This window comes from Tachyglossus aculeatus, chromosome 19 (assembly GCF_015852505.1).
Source record: "Tachyglossus aculeatus isolate mTacAcu1 chromosome 19, mTacAcu1.pri, whole genome shotgun sequence".
NCBI lineage: Eukaryota > Metazoa > Chordata > Mammalia > Monotremata > Tachyglossidae > Tachyglossus > Tachyglossus aculeatus.
In genome coordinates this window covers 11,765,283-11,790,860 of record NC_052084.1, presented here as the reverse complement: position 1 = coordinate 11,790,860, position 25,578 = coordinate 11,765,283, and the positions used below count along the sequence as shown (strand labels likewise).

The following is a 25,578-nucleotide window of genomic DNA, read 5'->3' as shown; positions in this document are numbered from 1 at the left end:
GGTCCATTTCTCTTTGTGGAAGCAAGGCTGTGTGATCTGGCTAGGATCGGCATCTGAGATGGAATCAATTCAAGAGTTTTGCTCAGCCTTGGACTCCAAGTGGAGCAAGAATAAGGGGAGACTGTCTCACCCTGGAGTAGATCAGAGCCGTTGTCTTGGAACAATTTGGGGGATAAAGAAATGTATCCTCAGTGTCCACAAGCCGATGTCCAAATAAATTCCATGGTTGGCTTAAAGGTCTGTGGTTGTACTGCTTCTATTCCCTTTTGGGTCCTTTGGATAAATCCATATAGCTTGTCTTGGCTATATAGAGAGATGCCAAAAATTCAACAGTCCTTCTCCTTCCACAAGATGGGAAGAGAATGCAGCATTAAATTTTACTCTTCCCATATAAGTAAATGAATGGTTCTGTGCAATTTTGTGACTGGCTTTTTAAAATTTCTACTGAGGGCCAACATTTAATGGAGGCACTTTTTTCAATTTTATAGATCAGAATGTCTCTCGGGAAGCAATGGTAAAGACACTTCAAGAAAAACTAGCTCAACAAGAAAATTCTCTGACTCTGGAAAAATTAAAGCTAGCAGTGGCTGATCTGGAAAAGCAGAGAGAGTTTTCTCAGGATCTGTTGAAAAAGAGGGAGCACCATATTGAGCAGTTAAACAATAAGCTAAGCCGAGAAGAGAAAGAATCTGAAACAATAATGAGCGCCTTGGGATTGAAGGAGAAAGAGTGTGAAGAACTAAAGAGAGAGACAGTTTTGTTTTCTCAGTGGAAAACTGAAAAGGAGCAGCTTTTAAACCAACTTGGAGCTGAAAAAGAAAGATTGCAAAGCACAATTAATAATTTGGAAGTTTGTCTCCAAACTCAACAATTGAAGAATTGTGAAGACAGTGAGAGAGTCAAAATAATGGAGACTGAAAAAGAAAGCTTTAGTGTGGAGATGAAACACCTCCAGAAGAAGATGGAAGGCAAGAGTGCAGAGTTAGAAGCTCAGAAGCTAGCCTATGCCGAACTCCAACAGAAAGCAGAGTGTTCTGATCAAAAGTATAAGAAGGAAATAGAAAATATGTCTTGGAAAATAGCTCAGTTAACTGGGCAAGTTGAGGAGCTAGAGCAAAAGCTGCAGTCTGTGTCAAATGAAGCACTGGAAAAAGACCAACGCTACCATGAACTGCAGGTTGACTATGAGAAAATCAGTATGTTAGTGAAATCCAAGGATGATTCTGCCCTGATGACTGTTGATGGCTGTAGGCCTCTTTTGGTCTTTGACCAGCAGTCTATGATGAATAATTCCACTGCAGATGTAGTAATTGGAGAAAAACAGAGTTTATTCTCAGGGGCGACAGGTCAGAGTACAGATCTCAGCTTAGGAGTGGGACAATATGAAAAGAACGCAGCCCTCCTACAAGACAAAGTGTCTTCACTTGAGATTTCACTAGAGACTCAGAAGCAGTTGAATACTGACCTTCAAACACAGTGTGAAGAGTTGGTGAAAATAAAAGCTGAAATAGAAGAAAACCTGATTAAAGCAGAACAGATGCATCAAAGTTTTGTGACTGAAACTAATCAACGTGTTAGTAAACTACAAGAAGACACTTCTGCTCAGCAGAATGTTGTTAATGAAGCACTAGTTGCCCTGGAAGACAAGGAGAAGCAGCTGCAAACCTTGAATGAAAAGTTAGAAACTAGACAAGTGGAGATTCAGGACTTAAAAACCAATAATAAGTTGCTTGAGGACTCTATGAAGCAGCTACATCTTGTGTCTGAAACTCTGAGCTCAGATAAAAAGGAAATGTCTGTTATCCTCACTCTAAAGGAAGAGGAAATTGAAGACCTGACTAAAGAGAATGGAAACCTTAAGCAATTGAATGCAACTTTACATCAGGAAAAGATTAATTTAGTCCAGGAAAATCTTACAATTTCTAACCGTGTAGTTGAAAGAGAGAAAAACATTTCTGAATTATCCAAGAACTATAATGAGGAAAGACAAGCCTTGTGTCAGAGATGTGAAGAAGCTGAAAAGGATCTTGGGATCATTCAAGAAAAATACAAATCATTAGAAGAAAGGAACATCAATCTAGAATGCGTGGCAAATGAGCACAGCAGTCAATTGGAAATTAGGAAATATGAGCTGGAACAGCTAGAGAGTGCACTGGCAGAGGAAAGAAAGGAGTACCAATGCCTACTAGCATCATCCGAAGAAGAGAATCGGAACTTGATTCAAGAACTTGAGAGGGTGCAGGGTGTATTTAAAGCTGAAATAGAAGAAATCCAAAATGTCTCTCAAGTTGAGATTAGCAGTTTAAGACACGAAGTTTCAGACTTCAAGGCCTTACAAAGTACAATGCAGGAGAAACATGATGCTTTGCTCCGAGAGAATGAAGCACTGATGGAAGCAAACCAAACAAAGGATGAAGAGCAAAGACGTGAGCTGACTATTGTGGGGAATTTAACAGCTGAACAAATCAGAGAGTCAGTGGAAGAAAGGGAAAAGGAACTAAATCAACTGCAGGTTCAACTTGAAGTTCTTCAACAGGATCTTAAAGCTAGGGACATTGCTGTTGACAGTTACAGCATACAAGTAGGAGTGCTGGAAGCAGCTGTAAAAGCCCTGGAACACAGACTCAGAGAAAGTGAATCAGAGAAAGAGGCATTGCAGCAAGAATTACAATTAATTAAGGAAGAATTAAAAGCTTCAGATTCCAAGTTCCAAGAGGTGCAGCTGAAAGACCAATCTTTAGATCTCAGTGCCTATGAAGACTGTAAAAGAGAAATGGATGAGAAATATGCTTCCATTCTCCAAGAGTTGTCATCGAGCCAAAATGATAATGTACAACTATTGGCCTCTCTGCAGGAAACAAAGAGCAAACTCAGCAAGTTAGAGAAAATGTGTGAAATGTTGCAGTTTGAAAAGTTAGAATTGACATCTGCGCTGAATGATTCTAAGTCCGAGTGCGTCGTGGCCGAAGAGGTAGAGAAAATGGTAGATGATGTGAAGATGCTAAATGAGGAAAATACTGTCTGTCAGGATGACTGCATGGAGCAGAGTGGTAAGGATGGCGTTGGTGAACCATCCAGTGAGCCAAAGCCCGAATCCTTGAAACTTCAAAGAAGTGATGTGGAGGGCAGTGCTGGTGACTATGAGAATTTGAAGCTGTCCAACCAAAAAGTTCAAATGCATTTTGTTGAATTACAGGACAAATTTTCAACTTTACAAAGCGAGCACAAAATTTTACATGATCAGCACTGTACAATGAGCTCCAAAATGTCCGAACTACAATCCTATATCAACACTCTCAAGGCTGAGAATTCCGTGTTGTCTGCAAATCTGAAAAATATTCAAACTGACTTAGTGAGTCAGGTGTCTCCAACTAAAGATGACTTTGGGTTAGGGGAGACCGAGCCTGTATTTTCTACCCCTTCTGTAGATGAAATTTCCAGTCTTACAAGTTGTGTGGAGTCCTCTTTTTACAAAAATCTGTTTGACCAGACAGGGGAATCATCTCTGCTGACCAGTTTAGAGGAAAATTCTTTAGAAGACCAAGTAAGGGCTGACACTGAACTGGCTCACTGCAGTCCGGGGATGGACAACAGAAGTAAGAAGGACATCGAAACTGATCTGGAAATGAAGATTAAAGAACTTGAGACATTGTGTCAGGTACATCAGCAGTCCATGAAGAAGCTTGAGGAAAAACTTGAAAACCAAGAAATAATGAAAAATGATGAAATACAAACACTTAAACAATTATTATGTTCTGAAAGAAAAGAGCTAGATTGCCTTAGGAAGCAATGTTCGTCAGAAAATGAACAGTGGCAACAGAAGCTGACTAGCCTAACCTTGGAGATGGAGTCAAAGTTGGCAGCAGAAAAGAAACAGACAGAGCATCTTTCCCTAGAGCTAGAAGTAGCAAGACTCCAATTACAAGGTCTGGACTTAAGTTCACGGTCCTTGCTCTGCACCAGGATTGAAGACGTAAGGATTTTCCTCAGATTTTGTTTTTTTTTTAAATGGGTTATTATTAAAACTATGTGTTTGGGGAGAATGGTGCTATTTTAAAATCTGTTTCTATTGGGGTTCCTTTTGACTTAAATTAGCCTCAAATTTCTGAGGGCTTTAATACCTCCTAGAAAGTGATGCCTAGGAAAAACAATCATTAGATTTTTGAAGTTACAAAGCTAAGGAAATGCACATTATTTGACATACTAATAAATTCAAACCTGGGAAAAATAATAGCTGTGGAACACCAGATCCGTTGGAAATAGATCATAATTCAGATCTATTCCTAGATTGTAACCTCTAGACTGTATGCTCGACTTAAACTGTAAGCTCATTGTGGACAGGGAATGTGTCAGTTATATTGCTGTATTGTTACTTCCCCAAGCATTTAGGACAGTGCTCTGCACACAGTAAGTGTTCAGTAAATATGATTGATATAGGAAATAGGTAAATTCACTATTGCATTCATTTAATCATATTTATTGTTCTTACTACATCCCCCTGAGATAACGAGGAGGCATCATTATCCCCATTTTACAGGTGGGAAACCTGAGGCCCAGAATTATTAAAAGACTTACCTAAAGAAGCAGCCATCTTTAAGCTATTTGCATGCTGAAATAAACTCTTACCACTTTATATTTTTATGGAAAAAAACCCCTAACATTCTTGTCAATCTATTATAATTGCAGACTACTCTGGCAGAAAATGAAAGCAGTGGCTTGGGGGATTCAGAGGAACACATTTTAGGCCCCAAAGAAGAGATCCAAAAAGATGACGATCTGCAGATAAAAATTCCCTGTGATGTTAAGCAAGAAGGAAGTCCTAAAAATGTGGTGGTAACCATACTCACTGGAATAGGCTCTGGAGAAGAGACATCAGAAATCAAAGGTGGAAGTTCGCCAGTCAGAAGCAGTGAACCTTCTGAACGTTATTCTGAACTCTCATTTTGTAGTCAGGAGACCTCTATGGCTCCTATGGATTTCCTGGAGAATCAAGTTAGCATTCAAAACATGCAGGAGAAACATATACCCAATGAAAATCTGAGCCTGCTTCAAGATGTGGAAGAAAGTGATAAAAAAGAAGACAAGTTGCTGAGTGAAATGAAAGAGTTAGATTCCAAAATAGATTTACAGAAGCAAGAATTAACTGCAAAGAGTGGATCCCACACAGAATTGGAAAAATTAGTACTGCTACTTGAAAGAGAGAAATCTGGCTTGAATGAGAAAGTGGAATCTCTTTCTTGTGAGAATCAGCAGTTATCACATAAAGTGGCAGTTCTGGAAAAACTAAATTCAGAGTTAGAGATTTGCAAAGTCAGAGTTGCAGATGTTACGGCTATTAATGATGACACAGCAGTAGCAGAAAGAGTCTGGAAAGAGAAGTTTCTTGAAATAGAAAATGAACTAAAGAGGGTGAAATCAGAGAAGGCTAGTGTGGAGAATCATGCCCTGACAATGGAATCTGACTTTGAGGAGCTTCAAACACAAAGGCAGAATTTAGAAAACGATAACAAAAATAAGCGGGAAACAATTACCAATCTTCAAGAACAACTTTCTGTGATTACATCAGAGCAGAGCCAGCTTACTGAAAAACTGAACACTTTGTCAGAAGAAAAAGCAATAGTTGGTCAAACCTGTGAAAAACTGAAGGAAAAGATAAAAGCGTTTGAGACCAGTGAAGAGGAGTCTGTCCGACATATTCGAAGGGTGGAGTCTGAAGTGAAGGAAAAAACAGTACTAGTTCAAGCTTTGTCATCTGATATTAGCCAGTTATCAAGAGATAAAGATTGTCTACAGTCACAGCTGCAGAACTTGGACAAGACCATGCAGGCGTTCATTCTGGAAAAAGAAGAGTTTCAAAAGCAAATCAAGCAATTAAATGAAGAGAAAGAGTTGTTTCTTCAGGAATTGGAAACTGTGCAGACCAAATTGAGCTTGTCGGAAGGTGAAATTGTAAAACTCTCCACATCTCTGAAAGGCTCCCAAATTGAGAAGGGTGAAATTGCAGCAAGACTCAATTCGACCCAAGAAGAGGTACATCAGATGCGAAATGGCATTGAGAAATTGAAAATGCACATAGAGGCTGATGAGAAGCAAAAACAGCACATCACTGGAAAGCTGAAAGAAAGTGAGCGGAAAGCAGACTCTCTTCAAGACAAAGTTGAGGTGCTTGAAAGACAATTGCAGATGTCAGAAGAAAATCAGGAAGCTATGATTCTTGATGCAGAGACTGCCAAAATGGAAGCAGAAACACTAAAAACAAAGATAGAAGAGTTAACCAGAAGATTGCAAGGCTTAGAGTTAGAATTTGGTACCTTGAAATTAGAGAAAGAAAATGTGGATGAAGAAAAAGAAACCATAGCAAAACACCTCCAAGAAAAGCAAGACAGAGTGTCTGAATTAGAATCATGCAACTCTTCATTTGAAAAACTATTGGAAGACAAAGAACAAGAAATCGTACGGATGAAAGAGGACTCTAAAAATGCAATTGAGTTGCTACAGGTGCAATTGAAGGCTCTAAAGGACAAAATAGAAGCTTTTCATAGTGAGCACAAAGCATATAAAGTGACAGAACAGGATCTGATTAGTCAAGTGGATGGCCTTGAACGTGACAAAGTTCAGTTGCTACAGCAACTTGAAGAAACTCAAAGTAAGACTGCTTCCTTGGACTTGTCACTGAAAGATCTCATTCAGGAACTGGAAAGCCATAAGCAGAAGCTTGGTGAGAAGATGGCAGAAAATGAAGTGCTGCTTATACAAGTTAAAGATGCAGAACAGCTCTCCTTGAAAGTGTCCCAGATAGAAAATGAACGGGACCTCTGGGAGAAGGAAAGAGTGGATCTCCAGAATCGAACAGTGGAATTAGAACACAAGATCCAAGTGCTCTCCAAGAATGAAACTCTGCGTGATACCTTAGAAGCTCTTCAGAGTTCTTACAAAAATCTTGAGAATGTCCTTGAATTAACAAAGGCAGAAAAATTGGCCCTTCTTGAAAAGGTAAGTGGCCTAAACCATTTGTAGTAGTTTTGTTTTTTTTTTTTTCCTTTAACCTGGAGAAAGTCATCATGTGGGTGGCCAGATTGCAGACTGGACTGTTTAATTTTCACTATTTCCAATATTAATGCAGGTGGAACCTTTGGGATGGTATTGGCTTTTGCTAATGGGCAACATCTCCAAGTTTCACAGCATTTAACCTTTCAAAAATGTATGGGTGAGAAGGTGGAGCCTTGACAGTCATTTAGAGCAAATCACCAGAATTGACAGAAAATTCTTCAATTGGCAAATCATAGCAAAATCCCAAATATAAAGAACAGTGATGGTATAATAATCTGAAAGGGGCTTCAAGAGACCACCTAGTCCAATACCCTACCTCCATGTAAAGTGAAAAGATTACTGAGATTCCTAGGAGATGCACCAGCCAAGTAATAGCTTGTTCCAGGCCAGAGAGGCCATGTTGTGTGTTGCCTTCTAAGTCTTGCCTAGTGGGAAGAGCACCGGCTTGGGAATCAGAGGACTAGCGTTCTAATCCAGGCTCCACTATTTACCTGCTCTGTGATCTTGGGCAAATGACTTCATTTCTCTGTTCCTCAATTTCTGCATTTGTAAAATGGGGATTCAATACCCATTCTCCCTCTCCCTTAAACTGGGAGCCCCATGTGAGACAGGGACTATGTCTACCCTGTCTACCTTGTACCCAAGTGTTTAGTACAGTGTTTGGCAGATAATAAGCACTTAACAAATACTACAGTAACATTACTAATACATGATATGATGATTAAGTTCTACTGTTAAAAACCCCACAAATGATATTTTAAAATGCATTGTAAAATTAAATTTTAGGTAAATGCAATGACTGAAAATAGTGCCATTCTCCAGAGGAAGATGAGTGACACAATACAAAATATGACGGTGCTACAAGAAGAATTTACTGGAGAGAAAAATGGGCTGATTGAAAAAGTAGTGGTCATGGAGAGACAAGCAGAAATTAACAAAGTAAGTGGCTTTTTGAGTGGCTTATATCTTCGGTGTTCAGAAAGGTGTTTTTTTCCTCACTTCAGTAAGTCCCCAGACAACTAGGTGTTAAACTATCAACAGCCTTTAAAATGTCTTTTTTTCTCCCTCTTGCCCCCCAATAAATCTGTTAATAAGAATAATATCATAGCTTGAAAATCAATCGAACTTCATCCATGGTTCACTAAAGAGCCTATTTTTCATAATCTGGTGTATTATGATAAGCATTTCAAATAAACCGCAGTTTTACAGAGAAAAGATAACATCTTGGATGTATAGCTCATTTTGGCTCTGTCGCACTGTGTTGTTAAGTATGCAAAGGATTTCCTATAAATTAATTCTTATAGTTGAAATTGAGTCAGCTGTATAATTATTCTGTGCTAATGGAGGGGAGACATGGGAGGGGAACAAGAAGTCAAAAGAAAACTGTAACTGCAGCTTGACCCCAATCTAGGGGCTGGTTTTGAAAGAGTGGAATTTGTCTATGGCCATTGCTGTGGATGCTGGATCTTCACTGTGGGATGTCAGGCTCACAGATAGCGAGAGCAGAATGGCAGAAATTACTACTGTGAATACTTCTTCTACTACTACTACTGAAAATAATGATGAAGATGATATTTAGAACTTGCTGTGTGCCAAAAACTGTTCTAGGATAGATAGGACAATCTGATCAGACACAATCCCTGTCCTACAGGGGGCTCAAGTGTCCCATCAAGGAGGATGAAGAGTTTGCCTGTCTTTTTCTTAAAAATCTGAGAGATGGGCATCTGTTACTTCCACATCTACTATAAGGATGTTTACTTAAATAGATCCTGTTATTATAGATAAGGTCACTTTAGGCAGAACTGATTTTTGAAAACTCTTTGTTGCTTGTGTTTATCAGCAGGTCTCCTGGTTTCAAATGTAGTGTTAACTTGATTGTAGATCTGGTGTCGCTACCACGAGACACAAACTCTTTCACATACTCTTCACTTTTTCCAGCGGAAAACTTACAAATGCAAAAAATGTTTTGGAAATACTAATTCCAAATTTGGTGTGTAGGTTCAAATCGACAAAATCACACTAGAAAACAGCAACCTGAAGAAGACTTTAGATTGTGTCCAAAAGGAACTGAAGGAAAAAGAAGTAAAAATGGCAGAAGAAATCACTGAATATCAGAGCAGGCTAAATGAAGCGGACAAGAAACACCAGGCTATTCTTGTGGATGCCAATGAACAGGTAAATCAGGTATCATGGAGGGCCCCATTTGGGTTTTCATTCTTAAACTCTAATCCTCATTGTGATTGACATGCTGCCAGTATACTAAAATACTTGGGAGAACTCACTCTCTACTCCGCAGCTTGTGCTCACTCCCCGAAACCCGGCATGCTTCATTTTGTTGAAATAAAATACAGAAAATCTTGTGGCAGAGAAGTGACGAAGTTGAAAAGATTTGCTTTGAGGGAGTCACATTGTACTCAATCTGCCATTGGAGAGTCATTTTCTCTTAGAATAAAATGTTAATAAAACCTAAGTACCTGTAGTCACAAGAAGCTTGGTGTGCATTACCAATTTTCTCTTCGCAACTGCTATTTAGGGAAGGTGGAGCACAGGCTAGAATTATGCCCATGAGGATTGAAAGCCCACCTCACTTACTAACTCTCAGCCCATTTTTGAAAGCAAGACTTTCTGATGGGGATGTGCAGTGGGGCTTTTTAAGTGAGACAGGATGGAGGGAGTTTGAAATTTCTCTAGTTCTTGCCCCCTTGAACATAGTTCCCTCACCCTTCCATCCATAGCTCTTTGGTGACAATGGGAACTGGCAGAAGAGAACTTGCACCTGTGCTCTTTCCTGAAGACCCTTAAGACGGGTACAGGGAAAAGATTCAAAGCCCAAATTTATTTTAAAATACCTTGGGCAAATAATTTGTTACAGTGTAAATTTGCTGTTATACAGGACTATTTTCTTTTCTTTTTTTTGGTGAAGTGCTATTGCGTGGGAAAATATCAGGTTGGTGCAGGGAAGTGAACTTTTGAGAGTGAGGTGACTGGATTCTTATCCTCATCTGGGCAGATTCTTTTTTTTTTATACCTTTGAACATGCTTAGTTTCTCAGTTTCTCCATTTGTAAAATGGGGAGAAATAATACTTACATGCATATTATGAGAATAAAATATGAGAATTGTTGTAAAAACTTGTTAAATGCTTAGGAAGAAAGTGTTCTAGCAATCCAAGGCATTATAATACCATTGCTTTTTTCTCCTCCGCCATCTAGCATAAAATAGAAATCAAAGCCTATCAAGATAAACTGAATTCCACAGACCAGTGTCTTAACTTGCAGAGATTGGAAATGAATATCTTAAAAACCAGTAAAGAGGAACTTACCAATTCTCTGAAAACTACTAATCAGGTATTAGAAGAACTCCAGAAGACTAAGGTATGTTCCTTGTCTTGTAGCCCCAACACTTGTTTTGTTCTGATGAGTAAAGTTATCTTGTGGTTTAGAAATTATCATGCTGACAGGGAAATTGTCAAGAGAATGCATGTTGTTGAGAGAGAATTATCGGCACTCTGTACAGCCCCAAAGTATACGACTGACAGAGTAGTGTGGGCTTCTCAGATCCATGAGAACAGTTGTATTTGGAAGTATGAGTGATTCAGGGAAGCAGATTGCTCTTTGCCCAAAAACAATATAAAGAGACGTTAAAGATGAATTTAGGTAAGTTTTACCTTGGCCAGTTATAGACCCTGCAGCCCTGAACAGAGTACAATCCAATATAGTTCCATAGCATTCTGGGATTTCTAGCATCACTGTGAATACAGGTTCAGTGGGTATACTGCTCATTCCCCAAGTCCTATTTTCGTAGGTGTTAGCTATACGGAAAGGAGAATGTGTAGGAAAAACTGGTTAGTAATTTTTCATTGATGTTTAGTACAGCCATACTTATCCACATCCCAGTTATCCTGATCTCTGGCGTAATTGGACTGCCTGTGTTCAATACACAATAATTTACAATAGTTGTGCTTGAACTATTTTGGGTTGCTTGGCATGTGTTTGCCGAGTTACGATTCAGAGCTACAGTAAATTGCCTGCTGCCAGAAGTGAACTACTACTTTGTATTACATTGTTTGCTAAATAAACAATTTCTCTGGATTGAAGACCAGTGAAAATGTATCTCTCTGGATTTTCCAGACATTCAAGTAGTTGGATTGTACCCAGACCTAGTCAGCCTGAATGTTTAAAGTTGTATTTTCTAGGGGAAATATTTTAATGAAGTATTCTAGTGCCTTAATGATCTGACGAAGATGCGTCATCTAGTGATTAGACACTAGGAGTAGTATTTAAGTCGATTTTTCTTATCTTTGTTTTGTAGGTGGACAATCTGAAATATGTAGCTCAATTGAAGAAAGAAAATGATTCCATACGGGGGAAGTTGCAAATGTTGTTAAAATCCTGTAAACAGCTGGAGAAGGAAAAGGGAGCATTACAAAAAGAAATGACTGAATGGGAAGCACTGCAGAAGCAGAAACAAAGTAAGCATTCCCTGAGCAAGAATGACCTGATTAGTTCTTCCAGGCAGGAGGTGTTCTTCAGTTAGCACATAAGTTGTTTAGGGGGTGGACTTTCATTAAGTATAAATCCGAAGTCTTGTCTTGGTAGTTGTCCATATTAGGCCCCAATTTTGGGCTTGTGGTAATTTACACTTCGCACATTCTTGTCTTTTAACTTTTGCTCCGTTACAAACAATGGGGTTAATTGCCTGAGGTACCCTGAGTTAAGAAAATCTGTCCCCCGTCAACCGGTGCTGCACACATCCCCACAATCATTTCTTCTGACATTGCCAATTGTGTGCCATACTGATAAGCCTGTGCTGTCGGAAGAACTCTTCCTAACTTCCTATCGGCATTCTTTCCAAAATGTGGGTGAACTTCTTGGTATGTTTGGTTACCACAGGGTCTCTGGCTGGCCGTTTCTGTATCCATTCTAACAGTTTTATGTATCAGGTCCATTAGAAATAGAGTTGCTTCCTCTGCAAGGAAGGATTGGCTTGATTTTTCTTTTTAATTTTTATTTATTTGGTCTTTTACTCCCCATTGGCTAGAAAGTGCTGAGCACATCACCAAGAAAGAGAGAGAGAAGTGGGTATCTGTCCCTCTTTCAAGCAAGGTCTTGCTGTTCTAGGCAACACACACATGCCCTTTTGCCAAACAGGTCACTCAGTGCAGGGAGAACGCTCTGATCATCTTGAAAGTATCATAGTCTGCCTCTGTAAAGCCATCAAGCTGCACAGCATTTTGGCAAAATCATAGTGCTCCCAGGGATATAAAAAGAGGATTTAATCTGATTCCAGGCCTCCACCTGAATTCATTACTCAAGCTCATCACTCCTTCAGGCAGTGCCAACCCGGGGTTCTCCATTCTAAGCTCCTCATTCTAATATGGCACAGGAGGGTGGGGTCTTTCCCTGGAAATGGGCAAGAGGGAAGGAGCCACTTGCGTTCAGGGGGTCCAGCTGGAGATTATAAGAATAATAAGAATAAAAATTATGGTATTTGTTAAGCACTTACTATGTGCCAAGCATTGTTCTAAGCGCTAGGGTAGATACAAGGTAATCAGGTTGTCCCACATGGGGCTCACAGTCTTAATCCCCATTTTACAGATGAGGTAACTGAGGCACAGAGAAGTGAAGTGACATGCCGAAGGTCACACAGCAGGCACGTGGCAGAGCCGGGATTAGAACCCATGTCCTCTGACTCCCAGGCCTGTGCTCTTGCCACTAGGCCATGCTGCTTCTCTATGGGGCTGGGGCCTGTATGGGCTTAACAAATACCACAATAATAATAATAGTAATTATTATTACTAGTAATAGTAATAATTAGTAATGATAGTAATTATTATTATTATCATCATCATCAGTGTGCTGAAATCTCAGTCAATCCATTTGACTTGGCTGTGCTCATAAAAGGAATAATGAAGGGGGTTAAATAGCTGGTTAAGCTACATGTGTTGGCTTATCAGAGGGTATCAGTGATCTCTGTCACAGTTTGGCCACTCCCAGGACTCACACCACAGGATGACATGCCAAGCAGTTGTAGCTGGTGTGTTTAAAGGCACAGGTGCTTACTTCTGGGGTGATGACAGCTCTCCCAGCTAGGAACAGCAACTCTGGAGATCTTCACTGTCTATTTGGACACCCATACTCTTGCTCTCTGGCCAATCGGGTCCCCAATAGAAGCAGTGCCATTGAGGAGTGGTCCTTCCTGGCATCACAGTTCTCGGACTGTTGCCCTGAAATGGCAGAGTTGGCTGAGACTGTGAGCACCCAGTCTGTGCTCTGGGCCTGGTTGGGCCCAGGAACCATATCCAACTGTGCTCACACTCCTTTATTATACTGATGATCGAGAGTTGGCAGTGGAGGGGTTTCTCTCAAAATTGCGACCCAGACGAATGACGTTTTCTTAAATGAGGTGCTAAACTTGCAGTGCAATCATCAAAGAGCAAAGTCGCTTTGAATTTAGTTAACATGATGTGGCATTTTGACCTGAACAGGTCCTGCTGCCAGTGTTAGAATGGAAGAACTGATGTCTCAGCTTAAAGATCTGAAAGAAGCTTTCGAAGAAAGATCCAAGGAGGCTGATGAAAACTTGGATAAGTACTGCAGCCTGATTGTTAATTATAACAAATTAGAAGAGGCCAACGAGATGTTGAAAACCCAGGTCTTCCTCCTGAATTCCCAGCTGAGTCAGCCGGTGAAACGCACCCTTAGGAGTTCTCCTTCGCAGTGTGCAGCTGGTGCCACCAAGTCTCCGGTTCAGCTTGATGGTGAGAAGACGACACCAAAGGGTGGAAATAAACTTTCAGGCAAGAGGTCAAGGTCATATGGAGCCAAGGACAGCATTGGAGGATTGGAGCCTTGTACACCAGAGACTTCTTCTAAAAGACTGAAAAAGGGAATGACTCCCTGTCTGAGGAGCAGTGACCACAGGGACTGTGAGCTGCCGGGGCTTCCAGAGGTAGTGCAGAAAGGTAAGCAGAGTTTGGAACCCCGACTAAATCTACCCCTCCTCATTTCTGGAGCCACTCTGAGGCTTTGCTTCTTGGAGGCGTGAGCTTTTAAGGATGGGTAGAGATCGGTGTTATCTGAAGGAAGCAAGAGTCCAAGAATCCCCTTCAACATCTGACTAATTTCACAGACTGCCTGATTTTTATTCTTTGGTTTTCATGCTTCTTGACTCTTATACTCTGAAGACTCCAGTCCTTAAATGACACATCTTTCCCCCGTGAGAGAGAATGGCTCAGACCATGAGCTTGTCCTCTCTGTGTAATGTTTTCCTTTTTCTAATCTTTTCCTGTGGTGTTTTTTTCCTCATTGCTTTGAAAGAGAAATCACTGTAAATTGTCCGGAAATGCAGAGGTACTTCATAATAATAATAATAATAATGATAGTATTTATTACGCGCTTACTATGTGCGAAGCACTGTTCTAAGCACTGTGGTGGTTACATCATGATCAGGTTGTCCCACGGGGGGCTCACAGTCTTAATCCCCATTTTACAGATGAGGGAACTGAGGCTCAGAGATGTTAAGTGACTTGCCCAAAGTCACACAGCTGGCAATTGGCAGAGCCGGGATTTGAACCCATGACTTCTGACTCCACCCGTGCTCTTTCTACTGAGCCACATCTTCCTAGGAGGTTCTGAAATAGGTTTGGGAGTTAAAAAAAAAAATGCAACCTCTCAGGCCTCAAGCAATTGTTTGGAAATTGCAATTCCTTGCCCAAACTTTCACCTGTTGTTTCACAGCTTCAGGCAGTGTTTTGTACCCAGTTGGACCCTCAGTAAATGCCACTGACTGGCTTACTGTTTTTTCCAGGTGACTCTTCTTTCGTTTGGAGCAAGACGAAATATTCCTTAGAATTGCTTCAGCTTGAACTGGGCATGTAGTGTTTCTGCCTCTCTTTTCCTGGCCCACCAAATTAACAAAACATTTCCCTACAGGATTTGCTGACATCCCTACAGGAAAAACTAGCCCGTATGTCTTGCGGCGAATGACGCTGCCCACGAGGACCAGCCCTCGCCTAGCAGCTCAGAAGTTATCGCCGTCCACTCAGTGCTCCCAGAAAAGCCCGTCGGAAAATCTTGTTGAGACTTCCAAACCAACAGCTGGGGGCAGCAGATCACAAAAGGTAATGCTTGTGCATATTTCGCTCCCCCTTTAAGACCCCAAGAAAATAAAGTATCCTCCTGGGTGTTTGGTAGTGTGAGTTGCAGCCCACAGCTTATCGGCCTTTAATGTTTGACCTTCTCTTCAGCATTAAGTACATAAATCAGTGATGATGAGAGTAGGTGGAGGGGCTAAGGAGAAATAAGAAGTCATTATTTATGACGGTTCCGTTAAATCCTTGACTGTATGGGGCACTGCAATGCCATGTATAAATAGTTTCACTCGACATCGAAGGGCACGGGTGAGTAAGCACTGCGGGTAACCAGGAGGCTCCTTTTCTTCAACCATCTGCAGGGACACTTTTTTAAGAGCAGGAATTCACTCTAATTCTAATTTTCACTGGCCTGAACACTGCTTTGGACAAACCCACAATACCATGCAAAAGTAATGGATGACAGGATAAAGTTTTTAAAGCGATATCCAGCAAGCCCTGTTTCTGGACCTGTCTACTGTTTTTCATCCTTTAACTCAGATTAGCTAAGGAACTTGCCTTTCAAATTGAATGCCAATACAGTGCTAACCAGAATCTCTAGCAACACACCATACATACGTATGTGCACGTAGGCATGTGTGCATATTCTCTCTCTCTCTCTCTCTCTCTCTCTCTCTCTCTCTGTCTCTCACACACACACACACACACACACACACACACACACACACACACACACGAGTCTTTGGCACCTCCTAGATCCGCTTTGAACTGAAAGACATCCTGATGCTGCCCCTGGATAAAATGTGGACCAATAGCCGCTACCTATAATACCCATTGGTATTGATATCTGTTAGTTGATATGTAACTAAAAAGGCCAGTAAATGAGCTACAAGCCCCCAGAACACTTGAATTTGTGCCCTGGGCCTTTGTGATTTACAGGTCTAATCCTTTTCATAAACAGTAAACACACAAGCAATTAAACTGGCCAAATGTTTGGTACTAGTGGCAAAGACATTGGTGTCATGAACAGATTATTACAAAAGCAAGCCTAGTTAACATGCAAGACTAATTGCATTCCTTTTGTTGCTGCCAAGTACCCTCAGCTTGATATCTGAAGTTGGAGTAATTTTGTACAGTAGTCTGGGGACATAGACCTAAGAACTTTCTTGTGTTTGATGTTTTCAGAGGTCAGTGAAGCAATGACGATTTACCAGATAGAAATGTCCCCTCTCTTGTGTGTTGTTGGACTGAGGGAAGCTCCTGTCTTTGTGGGATTCCAGATATAAAGACTTATTGGAAAGCTTTGCACACTAGGGGTCCTGCTAGCCAAACAGTTCTGGGATCCATGGGATGATTTTTGGGAAGCTTTACAACAGATCTGCTTCAATTGCTTTAACTAAGACACTGGTGGTGTGCGGAATTGCTGAGGGAAGACAGGCCATCCAAGAAACTGCAAACGTGAAAATTAATGAATGTCCTGTGAGTAGATGGGAAGAGGAACCCACAAGCAGGATTTCAGCTAATTTTCCTTAATGTAGCCCAGGATTCCTGCCTCTTACAAACATGGGGCAAGGTTTACTAAGCAAAGGGGACTCTTTATTTTTCACTGTTTAAACACTTTATGCAAGAACTAATGGTTCAAAGCAGTGGAATTGGGATTAAGGAGGCCCTGGGCTTTGTCTAAAGCTTCCTTACTGACTTTACTGAGTGCTGACAAATGAGTCATTTAGTGTGTCTATATGTACTGTTGGCCTGGGCAATAAAAAAAAAAAGGTCAAACATAGTGATAAACATTTATTGAATGTATAGCATCAAACTAACTCTCGGGTTATGTGTTAAAAGTGGATGTGGTTTTTATTCAAGGAGTCTAGAAGGAAGGCGATATTGTTTTAAAGCACACACACCACACACACACCCCCCTCTGGGTTACAGCACCTCTTTGAGACTGGTAGATCACTGCATGGACTGGCTGATTAGAATCATTCTTACACTTGGTTTTAAGGTACTAAACTCCCCTGCATCATGTGTCCTATCACACTCTTAACATTACTCACATCCTATGCAGCAAAGTGGCCATTTTTTAGGCTGTGTCTGATGATCTATCTTCTGATTACTGCCTCCAAAGCTCCCCTCCCTCATATCCTTGTCTAATCCAGAAGGCTCAAACAAGATCCCCATCCCACTGAAAACACATCTGAAAATCTCACCAAAGTCTCTACCACCTGAAATCCAGCTGCCCTTAGTCTATCAGTTTAAATCAAAGTTTTTAAATCCCCAGGAATGTGACAAAGTGAGGTATAGTGCAGCATGTTTGCTATGTTACCTTGTAGACTATAAGTATTTAGTAAGCAAAGAGCTGTATGTTTTATGCTCTGAGGCACATGCTTTATTGTGACTTCATATCATATCAATAAAATCCCACATATCATCGTAGGAAGTGAGGGGTTTTGGAGGGCATTTTTTGGTGTGGTTGCCACAGTTGGAGAACCAGTAGTATAGGATCTTAAAGCATATTGCTCAAGAAGTTGTTTTTTAGCAACATGTTGGGCTTTCGATGAGAGGTCAAACTGAAGGAGAACCGATAAGTAAAAGTGGTCTATGTCTCTGTAGCTTTTTTAGGTCTTTTAAGGGGTTCATTTCCTCATTTTGAGGTTTGCAAAAACATATGTTTAATGAAACTGCCCCTAAAACAGAGCGGTCGCTGTTGCAGGTAACAGAGGCTCAGGTGCACACAGCAGGGTTGCTGGCCACACATGTGGGATCTACCGGAAGGTCTCCCCTCTCTGTGAATAACCTCTCCAAGAAGATTTCTGCAGGCAGCCCCAGACCAACTCTCAAGGCCAAGAAGGGAAGACCAGCCACAAACCAACAACTGTCATCTGAACCAAATCAACAAGATGAAAACTGTAGGGTACAGTAAGAACCTTAGAACAGGTTTGTCCATATTCTTACAGAAAGCTGGTCCAGATGCAGGCCATGTCTGCTGTAGCCCAGTAGTATTTTCTTTTAATGTATAGAAGAACGGCTCTGTTCATTTATAAAACCAGTGGTTTATTGTTTTGGTATTTTGTAACATTTGAATCTGGGTGTGTGGCTGGATAGGGTGGAAATACTTGAATGTTGCTCTTGATCTGTTTTTGCTGTAAATAGTCCAGTGTACTTTTTAATAGGGGGGTGGAAAGTTGTAAAATGATCCAAGTAAAGGGTAAACTAAGCTCAATAATTCCATTTTTGTATATAGTTTTTGAATCTTCAATTTTAGCATTAGGATTAAACTACTAAAGAAAAAATAAGTTTTCACTTCTTGATAGCTGAAAACCTGTCAGAAGTATTACAGTTTTTCTTCAGCAATTCAGTAAGCCTCCCCTCCATTTAAGCAAAAGAAAATTGTCTTTTCACAATTAGTACGTATGTTTTGCCTTTGGTAGAATGAGGGGTTTAGAAGTATGTATATAGAGCTGAACCACAATAAAGGTTTAAAAAGCACGTTCTGCCTCCATTATTTGTGTAAATGGCCACCTCTTTCCACAGGACTATGCTCAACATGCAGGTAAAGAGACACTTGTGAGCTAGGGCTTCCTATATTATTAGTGACCAAGACTGATGATCAGGTTTTTGCAGAGGTAGGTAAGGATCCCTCTGGTACCGCTCTGCTGGTGAGCCGAAGGGGACGTCTCCCTGGATGGCAGGCTGCCAGCTGTACCAGAAAGAAGAGGTCGGCCTCCTCCCCTTCAGTGGGGAGAGGGACTGGGTGAAGCTTTCTGCCCTCCAGTTTCCCCTCCTTATCTCTTGATGCGAAAATCTTGGAGCCTTACCTCAGGTAAGATAACCTTGGTTGAGCTGGTGGACGTGTAAAGCAACTCACCCTGGCCCTCCTTGGTATGACCAATAGGTCTCAGGTAATGGAAGCAGCATGGTAGTGGATAAAGCACGAACCTGGGCATGGGTTCTAATCCTGTCTCTGCCACTTGTTTGCTGTGTGACCTCGGGCAAGTCACTTCACTTCTCTGTGCCTTGGTTACCTCATCTGTAAAATGTAGATTGATACTGTGAGCCCCACATGGGACAGGGACTGTGTTCAACCCGATTTGATTGTATCCACCCCAGCACTTAGTATAGTGCCTGGCACATAGTAAGCGCTTAACTATCATTATTATTAGTTTAATTTTTTTCTAAATTACAAATAGTTATGCACATTCCCAGTATTGGAGGGATGGACGCTCAGTTAAGAGCTGACTTTTGGGCTTTACTTCGTCCACTTTAGTTCACAAATGTTGAATGAAAAAGGCATGATCAATTATGATGTAGAATGAGGAAAGGATATAATTTCCTATTGGTATTTTTTTTAATCTTGCAAATAACCCTGCTTCCAAATGAGGGTCCAAAAAAGCAAATCCCAACCCATAAATAAGAGCCTTTCATTAAGCAGCCACCTTGATCCTTTTAAATGATAATTCTGAGAATCTTAGAATTATATTGTCTCATTCTTAGCCTGAAATAAGTCTTGCCTCTAGGACTGCTCCAGGCTAAGCCAAGCTGTTTGTGGATTACCTTCTCCCTTTGCTTCTCATTTTCGATCTCTTCTGGCCCTATCAGCATTTTTTTTTCAGGAGATCCACAACACCACCAAAGTGGGCAAGGAAAATGAAGAAAGGGAGTAGAGATGCAAGCTAAATACAGTGCTAAATAAAACTCAATCTGGCCATGGCCAATGAGCAATTGCCTGGGATATAGACAAATATACTCAACAATAGCATTTTGGGTTAATTGTCCAGCTGTGTAAATGAGATTGAAACATTTAAACAAGCATCAAGTCTTAGGGTGCCCTCCTTTTTGTTATAATGTGGTGGGTTTTGGGGTTTTTTTTTTTTAATGGCATTTGTTAAGTACTTACTATGTGCCAGGTACTGTACTAAGTCCTGGGGTAGATTCAAAATAATCAGGTTGGACACAGTCATGTCCCACTTGGGGCAGACAGTCTTAATTGCCATTTTACAAATGAGGGTATGGACATAGAGAAATGAAGTGACTTGCCCAAGGTCACACATCACTCAAGGGGCAGAGCAGGGGTTGGATCCCAGGTCCTTCTGACTCCCAGGCCTGAGCTCCATCCACTAGGCCACGCTGCTTCCCAAGAAAAACTTCATGGTAGGGGAAAATTGCATTAAAATAATCATATATGCAATGAGAATTAGTAGCTTAGGAAATAGATGGTTCAAAAGATCACCCTGACTAATTGAGAAGCAGCACGGCATGGTAGGTAGAGTATATAGGCCTGGGGGTTAGAAGGTCATGGGTTCTAATTCTTGCTCTGCCACTTGTCTGCTTTGTGACCTAAGGCAAGACACTTCACTATGCCTCAGTTCCCTCATTAGGAAAATGGGGATTGAGACTCTGAGCCTCATGTGGGTCAGGAACTGTGACCAACCCCATTTGCTTGTATCCACCCCACCACTTAGTACAGTGCCTGGCACATAGTAAGTGCTTAATAAAATCACGATTATTATCATTATTATTATTAATAAGGTTTTTCCATACAGATTCTCAGGCTATTGTTCTGTTCCCCATTAGCAGAAGGCTTGGTTGGTCCCCTTGCTGCTCACAGTACATGTACAGTATGGCAGAGGCTGGGTAACGTAACAACATCTTGGATAAAGCCTTCCTTACCCCCCCACACTGTGCATCTTGGATACAACGTAATGGCAGAATTGGGGCAAGTTCTTACAACAACGCCTGTCAGTCTGGTTTCAGCATGCTGCTTGTGCCCCTGAGCGCAGCATCGAAGCTGGGGCGAGCACTGCAATGGGTGTTTTCCCTAATATCGGGTCCTGCAAGAACACGACTCTGACAACAGCAGAACTGACTGTAATTAAGCCCTTTGATACTCTCCCCCACCCCACAGAGCACTTAGAGAAAAAAAATTTAAGTGCTTACTATGTGCCAGGCACTGTACTAAGCGCTAGGGTAGATACAAGATAATCATTTTGGACACAATCCCTGTCCCACATGGGGCTCAATCTTAATCCCCATTTGACAGATGAGGTAACAGGCACAGAGAAGTTAGGTGACCTGTCTGAGGTCACACAACAGACCTGACTCCTAGGCCTGTGTTCTATCCACTATGCCATGCTGCTTCATCATATGATTCTATCAAAATCATATAATGAAAATATACTTATCAGAAATGATCACATGCCTGGGCAGTTATTTTTTTCCAGCTTTCTATAATCGATTTGCCCACAAGCTTTGACTGAGGCATTTGTACCCTCCACTGATCTTTGCCAGGGGCTGGAGGTGAGGGAGGAGGAGACTTAAGTTGGGGAATGGTATTACAACGGTGCAATGATGCTCCTTAATGCTAATCTACAGTACATAATAATAATAGTATTTGTTAAGCACTTACTTTGTGCCAGGCACTGTCCTAAGAGCTGGGGTAGATACAAGATCAATCAATCAATCGTATTTATTGAGCACTTACTGTGTGCAGAGCACTGTACTAAGCGCTTGGGAAGTACAAGTTGGCAACACATACAATACCTACCCAACAGCAGGCTCACAGTCTAAAAGGTTGTCTAAAAAGTTATCTAAAAGATAGGTTGTCCCATGTGAGGCTCACAATCTTAATCCCCATTTTACAGATGAGGTAACTGAGGCCCAGAGAAGTGAGGTGACTTGCCCAAGGTCACACAGCAGACAATGCATTTCTGACTCCCCCCAGTCAGTCGACTGTATTTATGGAGCACTTACTGTGTGCGAGCACTATATTAAGGTCTTGGGAGAATACATTATAAAAAAATTAACAGACATATTCCCCACTCACAAAACGTTTACAGTTCTTCACTTGCTCAGGTATCTTGGTGCCGTGTCCCCAATTCACAACCATTCTGTGGTTGCCACCAGATCAAGGAGCGGGATGAGATAGGTTGAGCATCCCGTAGCAGATCCTCATAATCTTCTGGCTGCAAACCAGCAGAGCTGAGAGAACCATCTTCATCTCTGCTGCTGATGGTCAGTTCATCCTTAAGCTGCTCGAGTACTTTTTTCATCTTTACCTGGTAGAGAGAGGGGAAAAATAAGATTTATGATTATTCCTCCCCTGCAGAAATTAGACAATGAACTACGTAGACTTACACTTTCGGGGGAACAGAAGAAATGCCATTTTGGATTATATGACTGGACCATCCAGCCCATTCTGTTTCTACTAGTATTTCCAAAAGGTGCTTGGAGGAAGTGTTTGATAGTTTTCTCTTGCTTATCCACCTCTGTGATACAGAATTATCTTCAGTCTGTAATGATGAAGGCTACAAGGGGATATTTTCAAAATGACTAAGGGTGTGGGCAGGTTAAACATGGATTATTTGTTTACCAAACCCACAATATCTAGTTGAGGGGTTTGATGCCCGAAGATTATACATTCCAATCAAACAAAAATAAATATTTTATTCCACAAAGGTGGTAAGCATATGTTATTGTCAACATACAATCCCATTTCCCATCCCAACCATAGGAAGAGTTTGAATAAGTTCATAGTTGGAAAGTCCTCTATGGGTTATTGGAAGGGAAAAATTAAACAGAGTATTTGAAGCCCTGAGAGAGAATCAATTGTAATTTAAGAGGGAAACATTCATTTTCAAGGGAACATAGATCGTGAATGGATTATTCAGGTTTTAAAAAATCCATAGTCTGGATTTTTTTTTTGTCAATTTGGGGAAAATCGTATTTACACGTAAATGTTTCAAGAAAATCTGGTTTTTCTGATGGTTCATCCGTATCTCTTCCATTCCTAGAAACTGCTCTCGTTAGCTCAGCCTCTGAGATGGGAGGGGAAATGGCATTTACACATATATAAATGGGGGAGGGTTAACCTAATTGGCATTAAATGGAATAAAATTTGAAAAATCAATTTCTTAATGATAACCGTATGGAAGGATGCCTGGACAGCAGATATCATTTTGTTCCTCTAAGCATCCTTACTGCCAACTGCTGAAGGCAGAATACAGAGCTGAATGGACCATTCTAATCCAACATGGCATTTCTTATGTTCTTTCTTTTTAATATTGTCCTCAGAATAGACCTATTTTCCATGAGCTTATCCAAACTTCTTGAGCCCTTGGATATTTTCAGCCTGCAAGACTTTCCTTTCTGGTAACTAATTTCCTGTCCTCACCTGCTAGGAGTACAGTATGACTTCATTTTTTTTTTTAAAGTGTGATTCAACCTAGCTGTGTAAGAAAGTAAGTAACTGTACAAACTGGCCCTCACCTCTTTGGGAGGCCAAAGAGAACTTAGGATCAAAAAAAAAAAACCAAACCCCCCCCGATAAGTGGTATCCGTTAAGCGCTTACTATGTGCTGAGCAATATAGTATGTGCCGGGGTACAAATTTATCAGGTCAGACATAGTCCCTATTCCGCATGGGGATCATGGTCTAAAAAGGATAGAGAACAGGTTTTCAATTCCCATTTTACAGATGAGAAAACTGAGGCAGAGAAGCTAAAAAGCCATGCTGCCCCTCCAGATGGCTCTTAGACTTCTCCCTTCCTGGATACGTCCCCAAAGGGCAGGGTGAGGCACTTGGGGAAAATCCGGAGAGTGCTGGAGATTCCCGATTAGGGAACCTAACACCTTGGGGAGCTGTCTCTTCTGCTGCTTCCTCTATTGTAGTCTCAAAGCGCCCAGTGTTTCTGCCTCCCTGGAAGGGCATCAGAGTCAATCAATAAATAGTATTTACTGAGTGCTTACTATGTGCAGGGTGTTGTACTAAGCACTTGGGACAGTACAATTTAACAGATTCCCTGCCCACAATGAGCTTACAGTCCAGAGGAAATGCCATAATAATAATAATTATTAAGGTATTTTATGTTACTATGTGCCAGGCACTGAACTAAGCACTGGGGTGGACACAGTCTCTGTCCCACGTGGGGTTCACAGTCTCCCCATTTGACAGATGAGGCAACTAAGGCCCAGAGAAATGAAGTGGCATCCTCAAGGTCACACAACACACAAGTGACGGAGCCAGGACTACAACCCATGCCCTTCTGATTCTTAGGCCTGTGATGTATCCACTACGCCACGTCCTTCTCAAAGCCCCAGGCCTTGATGCCAGATCCCTCCCCATTCCCCCCACCCTCCTAAAAGGGGCTAGGTGCTCTTCAGGCACAACGAGCGTCTTCACAACTCCTAGGTGCCACTTCCAATTTTCTCCCATCAATCAATAAATAGTATTTAATGAACACTTAGTGTGTACAGAGCACTGTAGTTAGTGCTTGGGAGAGTCCAATACACTAGAGTTGGTAGACACGATCCCTGCCGCCAAGGAGCTTACAATTTAGCAGGAGCACGACTCAGCCTATGCGAGGCAGTAAGCACGCTGCCACTCTCTCCCACTGCCCCCGCTCCCACAGAGGAGTCGAAAGTGGGGCGGCTCAAACCCCAAACTTCCCTAGGTCATAATGCTGGACAGCCTAGTTAATGGGAGAAGAGAGGGCCAAGAGTCAATCTCCACGTGAAGGCTGGATTGTTTACCAATCAGAGCAGCGGGCACTTCCTCTGGGAACACCTGTCATGACAACGGCAGGGACCATGGGATGGCTGTAGCTAGTGCAGATCAGCCCGTGGATGCAAGGGCTCCAGGCTAATCCAGGGCCTTCTGGAGAGTCGCCACGGAGGCAGTCCAAGATGTTGACCCTTAAAGCAACAAACAGATGATAACTAGGCCAAAGGAAGCCGTCCTGTGGACTGGCCGAGAAGACAAGATCTCACGGCGGGAGGGTAGGCACCGAGCCAACAGCCGTTCCATTGAATAACACAGATGTGATTTTGGCACCGGGTGGTTCGGCTCGCTTTGAATTAGTGAGAAAGAAAAAAATATCCTGGAATGGTGTTGAACTCTGGAGCAAAACCACCACCTGGTTCGAGGTGGAATGAATATCTGGGGCAGAGAGGGGATTCATCCCGGAAGGCTGGAGGAAGGGGTTGTGGAGGCAGAGGACAACCTCTTCTGATAACTTCAAGGACAGATTACCTAAGAATCTTTGAAGACTTTTTAAAATTAATTGTGAGGCAGTAAAGTGACTCTCTCTCTCTCTCTCTCTCTCTCTCTCTCTCTCTCACACACACACACACACACACACACAGAGATTAATTTGGCTGTCAGCGATATCTTCAAATATGAAGGCAAACAGAGTTGGTGAACATTTTAAAGACTTGCGAAAATTTCTGTGAGCTCAAAAATGTTTTTGAACCTATCTTAGAAGTAATAATTGCAATAATTGTAATACTTTAGGGCTTCTTATGTGTCAAGCACCGTACTCAGCATTAGGGTAAATAGAGAAGCACCGTGACCTACTGGATAAAGTACGGGTCTATACTCTTAGGGCCCCACAGCATTTATGTACATGTCCATAATTTTTTTATATTAATGTCCATCTCCACCTCT

At 41.5% G+C, this 25,578-nt stretch overlaps 2 protein-coding genes across 3 annotated transcripts in view; one reads left to right on the top strand and one right to left on the bottom strand.

Moving 5' to 3' along the window:
• The window catches only part of CENPF (centromere protein F), a 48,868-nt gene extending 30,241 nt beyond the window's left edge, over nt 1-18,627 (top strand). For both annotated transcript variants that reach the window (XM_038761054.1, XM_038761053.1), the window contains exons 12-20: nt 489-3,973; nt 4,687-6,993; nt 7,837-7,989; nt 9,049-9,225; nt 10,262-10,423; nt 11,361-11,520; nt 13,537-14,013; nt 14,984-15,171; nt 17,852-18,627. In XM_038761054.1, the coding sequence (XP_038616982.1) occupies nt 489-3,973; nt 4,687-6,993; nt 7,837-7,989; nt 9,049-9,225; nt 10,262-10,423; nt 11,361-11,520; nt 13,537-14,013; nt 14,984-15,171; nt 17,852-18,061 (7,319 nt within the window). In that variant the 3' untranslated portion in view covers nt 18,062-18,627. The remainder of the gene's footprint in view (nt 1-488; nt 3,974-4,686; nt 6,994-7,836; nt 7,990-9,048; nt 9,226-10,261; nt 10,424-11,360; nt 11,521-13,536; nt 14,014-14,983; nt 15,172-17,851) is intronic.
• Nucleotides 18,628-22,086: 3,459 nt separating this feature from the next.
• LOC119940632 (spermatogenesis-associated protein 7 homolog) overlaps nt 22,087-25,578 on the bottom strand; it is a 55,019-nt gene continuing 51,527 nt past the window's right edge. The window contains 2 exon segments of the mRNA XM_038760849.1: nt 22,087-22,122; nt 22,125-22,193. Coding sequence (XP_038616777.1) covers nt 22,087-22,122; nt 22,125-22,193 — 105 coding nt within the window.